At 44.0% G+C, this 13,482-nt stretch overlaps 1 protein-coding gene across 1 annotated transcript; it reads right to left on the bottom strand.

Moving 5' to 3' along the window:
- Window positions 1-9,523: 9,523 nt before the first annotated feature.
- LOC138071634 (cancer/testis antigen 47A-like) lies at window positions 9,524-13,063 on the bottom strand. Its single transcript, XM_068963113.1, has 4 exons — window positions 12,515-13,063; window positions 12,265-12,379; window positions 11,291-11,432; window positions 9,524-9,578 (listed from the first exon to the last, which is right to left on the bottom strand). Exons 1-4 carry the CDS (start codon window positions 13,061-13,063, stop codon window positions 9,524-9,526), a joined length of 861 nt encoding a protein of 286 aa, XP_068819214.1.
- Window positions 13,064-13,482: the final 419 nt, after the last annotated feature.

Below are 13,482 nucleotides of genomic sequence, written 5' to 3'. Positions count from 1 at the left end.
GACTCTGCCTGCCAGTGCAGGATTTGCAAGAGATGCAGTTTCAATTCCTGGGTCCAGAAGGTCCTTTGGAGAAGGAAATGGCAACCCACTCCAGTATTCTTGCCTGGGAACTCCCATGGACAGAGGAGGCTGGCGGGCTACAGCCCATGGGGTTGCAAAGAGTCTGACATGACTGAGCACACACACACACACACACTTTCCTGCCCCCATTCCTAGAGACACACATACCTCAAAAGGTCCTAGGCTGGACAGCCTCCACATCCCCAGTGAACCAGTCACCTTCAACCACAGAGAAGAGGGAAGTTCAAAATGCGGAGTGGAAAAGGAGAGGAGTCAGAATGAGAGGGATGGTTAGCTATGAGCGATGGGGACAAGTAGCCCAGAAAGTTTTGACTCCTTCCTTCCTATCTTGCCTCACAGTCTTTTGTAGCATTGCCTCCATTAAGAACTTCAGGCAAAGGAATAAAGATGTAGAATCATTTGCCATTAGAGTCAGTTGGTTAATAGGCTGGCTCTCCAAGGCACCAACCACCCTAGATTTTCACCTAGGTTCACTGGAAGTTGGTTAAAATTTCCTCTCTAAGTCCTTCCCCTTTATTTCCATCGCCCAAACACATCAAATACTGTGAGTTCCCTTTGGATTCCTGTGCAGTGCCTACCTCATTTTCTTGGGAAACCCAGAAGTGTCTTAGTATACCTTTCACTGTGTCTGCCTCTGATACTTTGGGGCTACTTTGCTTAAACAGAAATGCAGGACTAGACATAACTGTGCTTTTTCAGTTCTGAGTGTAATGGTTGAGGAAAACCAATGGGTCTTTGGTTTTCCTGATGATGGTATAATGTGATACTGAAAGGTTGTTGCTGAATGAAAAGACACCGGGATTCTTGGCCTCTGGAGGAGAAGAATTCAATCCAGGGCCAGAGACGAGGCTTGATCACTCAGAGCTTTTGTGTAATAAAGTTTTATTAACGTATAAAGGAGATAGAGAAAGCTTCTGACATAGGCATCAGAAGGAGGCAGAAAGAGTACCCCCCTGCTAGTCTTCAGCTGGATGTTATATAGTCACTAGCAGTCTGTTAATGAAAGAAAGGAATGTCTTAAAACTCAGAATGGCACCAGGCCCCCCATCCATAAGATGCATTTTGGGATAATCTTGGCACCAGATGATTCATCCCGGGCCATAAAATGATTGATTTGAATCTTGTAGAAGGGCAGATTACCATACAAATAATTTCATTTACATAGATTAGGGGAACAATATCTGAGTATAACATACTGGTTTGTCAAGTAGGTTCTGAGCTATTAGGCAGAACCAACTTGAAGACAGAGTCTGGGTTAAATGCATAGTACATTAACATAGTTTAAGACAAACATTTCCTTAAGAAAAATGCATTGGTTAACTCAAGGTTTGAGGACAGTTAACTTCAGGTGAAACCAGATGTCATTATGGCACCACAGTATTTTAAGAGAAACCTCCTTTTAAATTTGTATAGAAAAGGAAAAAAAAAATCACTAGTTTGTTTCCTCCTGCTGCTTAAGAGAGAGAAAAATGTCTGACACTTGCAGCCTATTTCCTCTGTTTGGAGACCCCTGGCCTTCCTGCCTGTTAATACCACACAATCACATGCTGGATTTTTGTACTTTCTCTATAAAACATCTGCATCTTTACCTTTTTGATAATGCTAGGTTCTTGATTAATTGGATTTTATTTCCTTTGTATTTTCTTCATGAAATTTCATTTAGGTGGATGCCCTTCACCCAGGTAATTCTGGTAGATTAGCTGTTACACCTTCTCTCTTCTCAGTGTGAACTTCTCGTAGGTCATTCTTATTCTGAGAACCCACCATTATTAATTTTTCCCACAGTTAACAACTCTGTTTTTAAACACAGGTTATTTTTTCATGCCCAGAGACACATTCTTCAAAGCATTCAGCTTCTTTGTAACTTCTTTGATCTTTGCATATGAAAACAAATACAACAGAACCTGTTCTGTAGTCTGTCATGGGGAGGGCAATCAAATAGGATATTGACAGTTCAGACCTGAAGGTTTTCAGAGAAATGAAATGTTCTTAAGAGGTTGTGAAGGGCGTAAAGGGCCTCCACTTAGGCGTGCCTGACCAAGCTGATGGCTTCCAGGTGGGTATTTGTATGAGGAAGAGGTGGTATTGAAGTTTTGTATATAAACACCTAGGAAGCAAAGAAAGTGACCAGTGGGAGGGTAGTACAGTAGAGGGGGCAAGGTGGTTCGTATTTCTACTCCAGTCTGGACTAGGGACTAGATCCAAGTACTATAGCAAGATGGGCTATTAGAATGAGGCATTTTCGGAATTACAGGCCAGTATCACTGATGAACATAGATGCAAAAATTCTCAACAAAATTCTACCAAACAGAATTCAATAACACATTAAAAAGTCATATACCATGATCAAGTTGAATTTATTCCAGCGATGCAAGAATTCTTCAATATATGCAAACCAATGTGATACACTATATTAACAAATTGAAAGATAAAAACCATATAATAGATGCAAAAAAAGCATTTGACAAAATTCAGCACCCGTTTGTGATTAAAACTCCAAAACAAGGGCATAGAAGGAAGCTACCTCAACATAGAAAAGTCCATATATGATAAGCCCACAGCAAACGTTCTCAATGGGGAAAAACTGAAAGCATTCCCTCTAAGATCAGGAACAAGACAAAGGTGCCCACTCTCACTACTATTATTCAACATAGTTTTGAAGTCCTAGTTATGCCAATCAGAGAAGAAAAAGAAATAAAAGGAATCCAGATGGGAAAAGAAGAAGTAAAGCCTCACTGACTGCAGATGACATGATACTATACATAGAGAACCCTAAAGATAGTATCAGAAAATTACTAGAGCTAACCAATGAATTTAGCAAAGTCACAGGATACAAAATCAATACACAGAAATCACTTACATTCCTATATACTAACAGTGAAAAATCAGAAAGAGAAAGGAATCAATCCAATTCACCATTGCAACAAAAACAATAAAATATCTAGGAATAAACCTACATAAGGAGACAAAAGAACTGTATGCAGAAAGTTATAAGACACTGATGAAAGAAATCAAAGATGACATGAACAGACGGAGAGATATTCCATGTTCTTGGGTTGGAAGAATCAATATTGTGAAAATGACTATGTTACCAAATACAATCTACAGATTCAATGCAATCCCTATGAAAATACCAATGGATTTTTTTCACAGAACTAGAATTTTTTCACAGTTCATGTGGAGACACAAAAGACCCCAAATAGCCAAAGTTGTCTTGAAAAAGGGGCATGGAGCTGGAGGAATCAGCCTTCCTGACTTCAGATTATACAACAAAGCTACAGTCATCAAAACAGTATGGTACTGGCACAAAAACATAGATATAGACAAATGGAACAAAATAGAGAGCACAGAAATAACCCATGTGCTTATGGGTACCTTATTTTTGACAAAGGAGGCAAGAATATACAATGGAGCAAAGATAGCCTCTTCAATAAGTGGTGCTGGGAAAACTGGATAGTTAGTGTAAAAGAATGAAATTAGAACACGTCCTAACACCATACACAAAGGTAAACTCAAAATGTATTAAAGACCTAAATGTAAGACCAGCAACTATAAAACTCTTAGAGGAAAACATAGGCAGAACACTTGATGACAGAAATCAAAGCAAGATCCTACAGTAATGGGAATAAAAACAAAGGTAAACAACTGGGACCTAATTAAAGTTAAAAGTTTTTGCACAGCAAAGGAAACTATAAACAATGTGAAAAGACAACCCTCAGAATGGGAGACAATAATAGCAAATGAAACAACTGAGAAAGGATTAATTTCCAAATATACAAACAGCTCATACAATTCAATACCAGAAAAACAAATAATCCAGTTAAAAAGTGGGAAAAAGACCTAAACAGGCATTTCTCCAAAGAAGACATATAGATGGCTAACAAACACATGAAAAGATGCTCAACATCACTCATTATTCAGCTCACTGACTCAGTCATGTTCGATTCCTTGTGACCCCGTGGACTGCAGCACGCCAGGCTTCCCTGTCCAGCACCAATTCCCAGAACTTGCTCAAACTCACGCTCATCAAGTTGGTGATGCCATCCAATCATCTAGTCCTCTGTTGTCCCCTTCTCCTCAGGGTCTTTTCTAAGGAGTCAGTTCTTTGCATCAGGTGGCCAAAATATTGGATCTTCAGCTTCAGCCTCAGCCCTTCCAATGAATATTCAGGACTTACTTCCTTTAAGATTGACTGGTTGGATCTCCTTTGCAGTCCAAGGGCTCTCAATGAAAGTTCTCCAACACCACAGTTCAAAAGCATCAATTCTTCAGCCCTCAGCTTCTTTATGGTCCAACTCTCACGTCCATACATGACTACTGGAAAAACCATAGCTTGGACTATAGGGACCTTTGTCAGCAAAGTAATGTCTCTGCGTTTTAATATGCTGTCTAGGTTTGTCATAGCTTTTCTTCCAAGGAGCGAGTGTCTTTTAATATCATGGCTGCAGTCACCATCTGCATTGATTTTGGAGCCCCCCAAAATAAAAAGTCTCTCACTGTTTCCATTATTTCCCTACCTGTTTGCCATGAAGTGATGGGGCTTGATGCCATGATCATAGTTTTTTCAATGTTAGAGTTTTTAGCCAGGTTTTTTACTCTCCTGTTTCATTTTCATCAAGAGGTTCTTTATTAGAGAAATGAAAATCAAAACTATAATGAGATCTTGCCTCACACCAGTCAGAATGCTCATCATTAAAAAGTCTACAAAGATTAAATGCTGGAGAGGGTGTGGAGAAAAGGGACCCCTCTTGCACTGTTGGTGGGAATGTAAATTGATACAGCCACTATGGAAGATGGTATGGAGATTCCTTAAAGAAACTAGCAATAAAACCACCATATGACCCAGCAATCCCACTCCTAGGCATATACCCTGAGGAAATAAAAATTGAAAAAGATGCATGTACCCCAGTGTTCATGGCAGTACTCTTTACAATAGCTAGAACATGGAAGCAACCTAGATGTCCATCAAAAGATGAATAAATAAAGAAGCTGTGGTACATATATATAATGGAATATTACTCAGCCATAAAAAGGAATGCATTTAAGTCAGTTCTAATGAGGTGGATGAACCTAGAGCCTATTATACAGAGTGTAGTAAGTCAGAAGGAGAAAGATAAATATTGTATACTAACACATATATATGGAATCTAGAAAGATGGTACCAGTGAATTTTATTTGCAGGGCAGCAATGGAGAGACAGACATAGAGAACAGACTTATGGAGATGGGAGGGTGGGAGGAGAGGGTGAGATGTATGGAGAGAGTAACATGGAAACTTAATTACCATATGTAAAATAGATAGCCAATGGCAATTTGCTATATATCTTGGGAAACTCAAACGGGGGGTCTGTATCAACCTAGAGGGGTGGGATGGGGAGGGAGATGGGAGGGAGGCTCAAGAGGGAGGGGACAAATGTATACCTATGGCTGGTTCATGTTGATGTCTGACAGAAAACAACAAAATTGTGTAAAGCAATTATACTTCAATTAAAAAATAAGTAACTTTTAAAAAACATTTTCAGAAGCATGAGGCCCACTATGCTCAGAAATAGGTATAACATGGAGTGATAAGGGAAAGTGGTGATAGAGCAGATATTTAATCTGGCCTGCCTGAAACATTTGTCCTATTTGCAAAGTTCAGAAAAAGAGTTCAGTTAGGGATCCACCTGTCTAAAAATATTTGAAATGTTCAAATCAAATGATAAACCATTAAATAAGTTGTATCTCCTTCCATGACAAGTGTACCTTCCTAATCACCTGAAAGGCCAGGATGGGATTTAGAATTCTCAGATTCCTCTAAGTTCTGCCCTGATAGTGTGGGAAGAGCTGCCCTCCTTCCCTTCCCCCACCCATGCCCTGGCTCCTAGGCCAGGCCGCATCCCCTTCTGGGCCTACAACTCCTCCTTGGGCCTGGGAGCACCCACCCCAGCAGTGAGTGCAGTAAGCCCTCCCCAGTTCAGTTCAGTTCAGTCGCTCAGTCGTGTCCGACTCTTTGCGACCCCATGAATGGCAGCACGCCAGGCCTTCCTGTCCATCACCAACTCCTGGAGTTCACTCAGACTCACATCCATCGAGTCAGTGATGCCATCCAGCCATCTCATCCTCTGTCGTCCCCTTCTCCTCCTGCCCCCAATCCCTCCCAGCATCAGAGTGTTTTCCAATGAGTCAACTCTTCGCATGAGGTGGCCAAAGTACTGGAGTTTCAGCTTTAGCATCAGTCCTTCCAAAGAAATCCCAGGGCTGATCTCCTTCAGAATGGATTGGTTGGATCTCCTTGCAGTCCAAGGGACTCTCAAGTCTTCTCCAACACCACAGTTCAAAAGCATCAATTCTTCGGCGCTCAGCCTTCTTGATGGTCCAACTCTCACATCCGTACATGACCGTAGGAAAACCATAGCCTTGACTAGACAGACCTTAGTCGGCAAAGTAATGTCTCTGCTTTTCAATATGCTATCTAGGTTGGTCATAACTTTTCTTCCAAGGAGTAAGCGTCTTTTAATTTCATGGCTTCAGTCACCATCTGCAGTGATTTTGGAGCCCCCCAAAAATAAAGTCTGCCACTGTTTCCACTGTTTCCCCATCTATTTCCCATGAAGTGATGGGACTGGATGCCATGCTCTTCGTTTTCTGAATGTTGAGCTTTAAGCCAACTTTTTCACTCTCTTTCATTTTCATCAAGAGGCTTTTTAGTTCCTCTTCACTTTCTGCCATAAGGGTGGTGTCATCTGCATATCTGAGGTTATTGATGTTTCTCCCGGCAATCTTGATTCCAGCTTGTGTTTCTTCCAGCCCAGCGTTTCTCATGATGTACTCTGCATAGAAGTTCAATAAGCAGGGTGACAATATACAGCCTTGACGTACTCCTTTTCCTATTTGGAACCAGTCTGTTGTTCCATGTCCAGTTCTAACTGTTGCTTCCTGACCTGCATACAGATTTCTCAAGAGGCAGGTCAGGTGGTCTGGTATTCCCATCTCTTTCAGAATTTTCCACAGTATAGTGTGATTCTCACAGTCACAGGCTTTGGCATAGTCAGGAAAGCAGCAATAGATGTTTTTCTGGAAGTCTCTTGCTTTTTCCATGATCCAGCAGATGTTGGCAATTTGATCTCTGGTTCCTCTGCCTTTTCTAAAACCAGCTTGAACATCAGGAAGTTGACAGTTCACGTATTGCTGAAGCCTGGCTTGGAGAATTTTGAGCATTACTTTCCTAGCATGTGAGATGAGTGCAATTGTGCGGTAGTTTGAGCATTCTTTGGCATTGCCTTTTAGACCAGGACAGTTCTATAAGGAGCACATGGGCCCTGGAAGCAGGCTAGGGACTGTTCAGGGCTGCCAGGTAACTGGAGCATGGGCTAGCAGGGACACACCCCTTGTTCCCATGGGCTGGGCTCCTGGCCCTGGCGGTAGGGTTGTGGCTGGAAGAAGACCAAAGTGGCCTTCTAAAGCATAGAGCTCAAGACAGAGATACCTCTTGCCTGGGCCTGGAAGCAATATTGTTTTAACAACTGCTGCTGCTAAGTCACTTCAGTTGTGTCCGACTCTGTGTGACCCCAGAGACGGCAGCCCACCAGGCTCCCCCATCCCTGGGATTCTCCAGGCAAGAACACTGGAGTGTGTTGCCATCCCCTTCTCCAATGCATGAAAGTGAAAAGTGAAAGTGAAGTCGCTCAGTCATGTCTGACTCTTAGCGACCCCATGGACTGCAGCCCACCAGGCTCCTCCATCCATGGGATTTTCCAGGCAAGAGTACTGGAGTGGGGTGCCATTGCCTTCAACAACTAGCACCACAGAAATACTAGAAATCAGAACCAGTTTGAAGATCCTCAAATTGTACTAGTTGACCTGCCCTTTCAGTTGAAATAATGGTGACAGGGAGTGCTTTGCCTTCTGTCTCACCATGTGGTTCTAGCCATAAGGAATAATATAACACATTTTAAAATGTCAACACTGGTGACCAAAAAAAACAAAATAGTTGTAGGGATCTTAAGTTTACTTCACTTTAATTGACATTAAATACCTACTAAGAGGAAAATTCATTGCCTAGGGCTTTGGGAAAGAAAGAGAAATAAAACCCTTAAAGGTCCCAGCCATTTAAAGGTTCAGTGCAGGGGTTGGTTTTGATGGAATAGGTGGATGTAGTGAGTGTATTTGCATGTGCACATAGTTAGAATATAAGACATACCACCACAGAACGACAGTAGGTTATCAGTTATTTACAAGAAGGTCAGGAGCCGAGCCCGTGGGAACAAAGTATGCTCCAGCTAGACCATGTTTCAGATGGTCTAGGAAGGTCTAGGAAGCCTTCAGTAAATGCAGAAATGAGCCTGTCTAGTCTCAACCCCCCAGGCCCTTCCCCTTCTCTGATCCTCCACTCTGGTCATCTACAACTTTATCTTTTTATTACCTTAAACAGAGGTCAGAGATTAAGTCCATTTTCTCCCTTTTCTCTTTTTATTTTTACTTATTATGACATACTTCAGATCTGCACAAAATTAAAAAGACTACTACTTTAAACACTATTTACCCACCACTCAGTTTAAGAAATGTAAATTAGGGATACAGTTGAAGCCCACTATGTATCCCTCCCCAATAGGATCGCTGTCCTTTTCTTTCCCCAAGAGGTAACCACCATCCTAAATGTGGTTTATCTTTCCACTGCATGCCTTTCTGTATGCTTGCGTATGCATACATCCTCACAAGCAACTCTGTATGTATCTACTATCCATTCCTGCTGAGTGAAGGTTCTCTTAGACTTCATATACCCGTATCATGTCTGTGACTTTCTGGAACCAGCTCTGTTCCTTGGATATTTTTCTGGTGCCATCCCCTATCCACAGCCTCTCTCTGTCTCAGCCCCTGTGAATCCTAATTTCCTCCCCAGTCCAGCCCCTACCGTCCTGTTCAATTTACCTCCAACAGCCCCAAGGCAGTGAACGAAGGCCGGTCCCACCATAGGTGGCTCTCAACCAGTGCTTCTCAAACCTTGGCTGCATCAGAATCCCCTGGAGGGCTTGTTAAAACACAGACTACTGGGCCCCACTCCCAGTTTCTGATTCACAGGTCTTGAGTGGAGCCTAAGAATTCGTGGGTAATGTTAATAATGCTATTTTAAGGACCAAACTTTGAGAACCAGTGCTCCAAATCAGTGTCTGGGCTCAGGCTCAGCAGCACCATCTGGCCTCCAGGCAAGCTGGGCCATCCATCAGGTTTCCTTCAAAAGCACCCAGCAGTTCTATGAAATACACATATAACACAAGTCATGTATAATTTTAAATGTTCTAGTAGCCACATTTAAAAAGTAAAACGAGGGCATCCCTGGTGGTCCAGTGGTTAAGAATCCACCTTGCAGTGTAGGGGACACAGGTTCAATCCCTGGTACAGGAAGATCCCCCATGCTGAGGGGCAGCTAAGCCCATGTGCTGCAACTCTGAAGCCCATTTGCCCTAGAGCTCATGCTCCACAAGAGAAGCCACCCGAATGAGAACCTGTGCACCATAACTAGAGAAAGCCCAGAAAGTGTAGCAATGAATAAATTTTTGAAAAAGAAAAGAAACTGGAGAAAATAATTTTAATACTATATTTAATACTAGATTATCATTTCAACATGTAATTAGTTATTAATGAGACTTAACATATTTTTTTTACATTTGTAGCACATTTCAACTCAGATTAGCCCCATTTTGAATGCTCAGCAGCCACACATGGCTAGTGACTAGTACAGTAAGCAAGTTCAGATCTAAAGCCTTGACCTCTATTTCTGTCTTTACAAAATTGTTTTAAATACAAATTTTATTTTGGGCTGCAATAAAAGACTTTAAAACAGGCTTATCAAATGGTGGAATGTGATGCCTTCCAATGATGTAAAACGGCTTCTCATTTTTAAAGAGATTTAAATCAGGATTATTTATATACCTAAATCTATCTACATTTCAGTTTACTACTTTAAAACTTAGTTTTAACTAGAACAAATGCTGTCAAATATATCTATAAAAGATAAAAGCCAATTAGATATTGGATTTCTTATTAGATGTTATTAGACAGTTGCTTTTTGGGTGATGGATTTTGGAATGAAATCAGTGTTAATAATATTCCCATGGGCTTCTGAAAAATCTAAAAATAGTGAACAATGGATCCTTTCTTCTTTCTCTGTCTTCTTTCTAGTCTTCCAAACTGCAGGAAGAAATGAGAGAAAATGAACAATTATTACAGCATCAGTCAGCACCAGAAACTTTCTAAATCTAAGCAAACAGTCAGCCTTATGTATATCTGCTGCATCTGAGGGTTATATCTCAACAAGAGAAGAAAAACACATTTTCCTCTTGTAACCTTTACCCTGGATACTGGGTGCATGTACAACTCGATGGCTTCAATCATGTGATCCTACCAACCTTGTCTCCCTCTTGCCCAACACCATAAATGCTTTTTTTCCCCTTCCTTTGAAAGGCTAGTCTGGGACTTAAATCACTCTTTCTACCTTAAAAGCCTGTGCTCACTCCACAGATGATACTCCCTTACCCTCCCAGACCCTCGGTTTCCGTATCTACCATATAGATACCATATATCTACCATAAAGAAAGAGGCTGTTGTTATGAAATACACCACTATGAAAATGAGGGGGAAAATGTTAATCATTAAAGACAAGATATATACCTTCACTACCAACTCAGTGATAAACAACAGTCATACTATGACTGTTTCTTTTGACTGTCACATAAAATACACACATCTACAACCAAACAAATGTTTAAGTATTAATCACTAAATGTGGTCCTACTTGAAAATCTGAACTTTTTGCTATTTGTAAGTAGTTACATTCTAAAAGGTGTCTTCTCTTAGTGCAGGAGACTGCACTTCTGTGGTCAAGAAATGAAGGCCAAAGTAGTGCACAGCCCAGTTGCTGCTGCTTTTAGTCACTGTTCTCTAAAGAAATACTGGTCTTAGGTACTGATACATTTATAACTTGTTGGTAGTCTTACAGATAGAGGACCAAAGACCTCATAAGAACAAATGAGAAGCCATGAAGTATATTTCACTTCATGCTCTTTATATTACTGGGTGCAGGAATGTTCTATAAACATTAGGTAAATTTGAGTTGTTGAACTAATTTTAAACAAACATTTGCTTAATTTACTCCGAGAATTAAAAAGCAAAAACAAAACTGGTAAATGCCTGGGAATAGCTGGGCTATTTTGAAAGCTATAGACAGATACCTGGACTTTCTGGGCCTGTCCTTTGCTGGGTCCAGATCCTTTTCTGGTTCTTCTTGTTTTTTGTTATACTTCTTTTCTTTCCCCTCACTTTTGGTGGCCTGCGCCTCTTCTTTGGAGTTCTCATCCTGGCATTCAGCTGTTTCTTTAGAGAAGAATAAAAGACTTTGGGATCAGACATTCACAGAAAAAAAAATCCCAACTCATAAAGGAATGGCAAGGTATCCAGTATTCTACCCTTAGGAGAAGCAGGAGGACAGAAGCAACTAAGAAAAGAGTAACTGGGGGCCTTCCTTCTGGTGGATACAACACTTCCATGGCCCTCACTTTGCTGCTGCTTGATCATTTTCACAATGAAATTATTTCTTTTCTAGTAAATCTGTCACCCTGTGTTACTGATTACTTCTGGTCAAGGATCAGAATCCTCTGGGTCTGATGGTCAGAACTTTCTCGCCAAAATATGTTTCACCTCAATAACAAATTCTGTGGGGAAGCTCATGAGTTCGTCAATCCCCTGAATATTTCATTTTGACCAAGTGCTCCTGTATGAGTTCATAATGTTTTGGGATCAACTTTCCAAGAATCTTGACATTTTTAAAAGCTATGAACCAAATATGAGGTATGCCATTTGCTTGTTCTCTCCCATGTCCTCTAAAGCTCCCTCTCGAACACCTGCCTCCACTGACCTTCACCTGTGGGCTCATAACTGGCACTGATCATCTCAGACCTCTTACCAGGGTTGGTAGAGGGCAGCTTATTTTCTCCCCAAACCAAATAAGTCGTTATGGAGTTGGGCTCCTACTGGGCCCCTCTGGCCTTCGATTCAAGGAGGCCGACTCCCAGCCTCCCCTCCTGAGGCACTCCACCCTCTGAGCCTGCCCCCTCTTCGGGATCCCCGGTCCCCAGACCCGGCCTGCAGCTGCCAGTGTCTCCGTCCCCCCCAACTCCCGCCCCCACCCCGCCCCTCGAATGCTCACTCTCAGGGGCGGCCGGCTCCTGTGCCATCTCCCACAAGCTGGACTCAGACTCCTCGGTGGCCGTCTCCCATAAAGAGGCCTCCTCGGCTTCCTCGGCCTCCTCGGCCTCCTCGGCCTCCTCGGCTCCCTCGGCCTCCTCGGCTCCCTCGGCCTCCTCGGCCTCCTCGGCCTCCTCGGCCTCCTCGGCCTCCTCGGCCCCCTCGGCCCCCTCGGCCTCCTCGGCCCCCTCGGCCTCCTCGGCTCCCTCGGCCTCCTGGGCTTCCTCCGCCTGCTCCACCTCCTGGGCCGGGGCTTCCTCTGCCTGCCCCTCCCCCGGTCCATCTGACAGCACCGGGACCCCGGAGAACTCGGCCAAGGTGGCTGAGCCGCGGTTGGACGAGCGCCGCCGGGTCTGGTGCCAGACCAGCACGTGGTCGTCATTTGGCGGCACTAGGACGTGGTTGTTGTGCAGATGGTTCAGCATCGAGTGCATCATATTCAGGAACGTTAAGCGGAAGCCGGTCATGGGGAAGTGGCGTGAATCCACCATGCGGTTCACGCCCTCCGCCTGCTCCTCCTCCTCCTCCTCAGCCGGCCCGATGTCCGACTCCTCCTCAGCATTCCCGCCCTCCAGGGCCGCCTCCCTCTGGTCTCCTGAGGCCCCCACGACTCCACCCGCCTCAGCCTCAGGCATGGAGTCGCCCCTGCGAGGCTCGGAGCTGCCGTCCACACCGTCGCGGGCTCCGGCCTGTGCCTCCGCCACACCTGCTAGGCCTTCCTGCCCGCCAGGGGCCAGATTTCCATCCCCCGTGGTGGCCATGGCAGTGGGCAGTTACCTCAGCCGGGCTGGTGACGATGGCAGTGGCGCAGGTGGTTGGCACCCGAAGTGGCTGCCCTGAGAGGAGGCTGAGGGCAGTGAGATGGAACGAGGCAGTCACTGAAGGGACCACAGAGGAGGCCCAACGATCGGGAGGGTAGGCGGCCAACGGCAGAAGCGTCCCACGGAAGCCGGGCCTCAGGCAGCGGAGCCAGGCAACGGTCGAGGGGCGGGGCCAGGCAACGGTCGAGGGGCGGGGCCAGGCAACGGTCGAGGGGCGGGGCCAGGCAACGGTCGAGGGGCGGGGCCAGAAGAGTTGACTGTGACGTGTGCCCCCTCGTCACGAGCTTTGGCCTCATTTGCTGACAAAGATTGACGTGCTCTGTGTCCAGTGAACGGCCAAGGCCCTTGGTCGTCAGATT

The sequence above is a fragment of the Capricornis sumatraensis genome, chromosome X, assembly GCF_032405125.1.
Source record: "Capricornis sumatraensis isolate serow.1 chromosome X, serow.2, whole genome shotgun sequence".
Taxonomy (NCBI): domain Eukaryota; kingdom Metazoa; phylum Chordata; class Mammalia; order Artiodactyla; family Bovidae; genus Capricornis; species Capricornis sumatraensis.
This window is presented reverse-complemented; position numbering and strand designations above follow the sequence as displayed.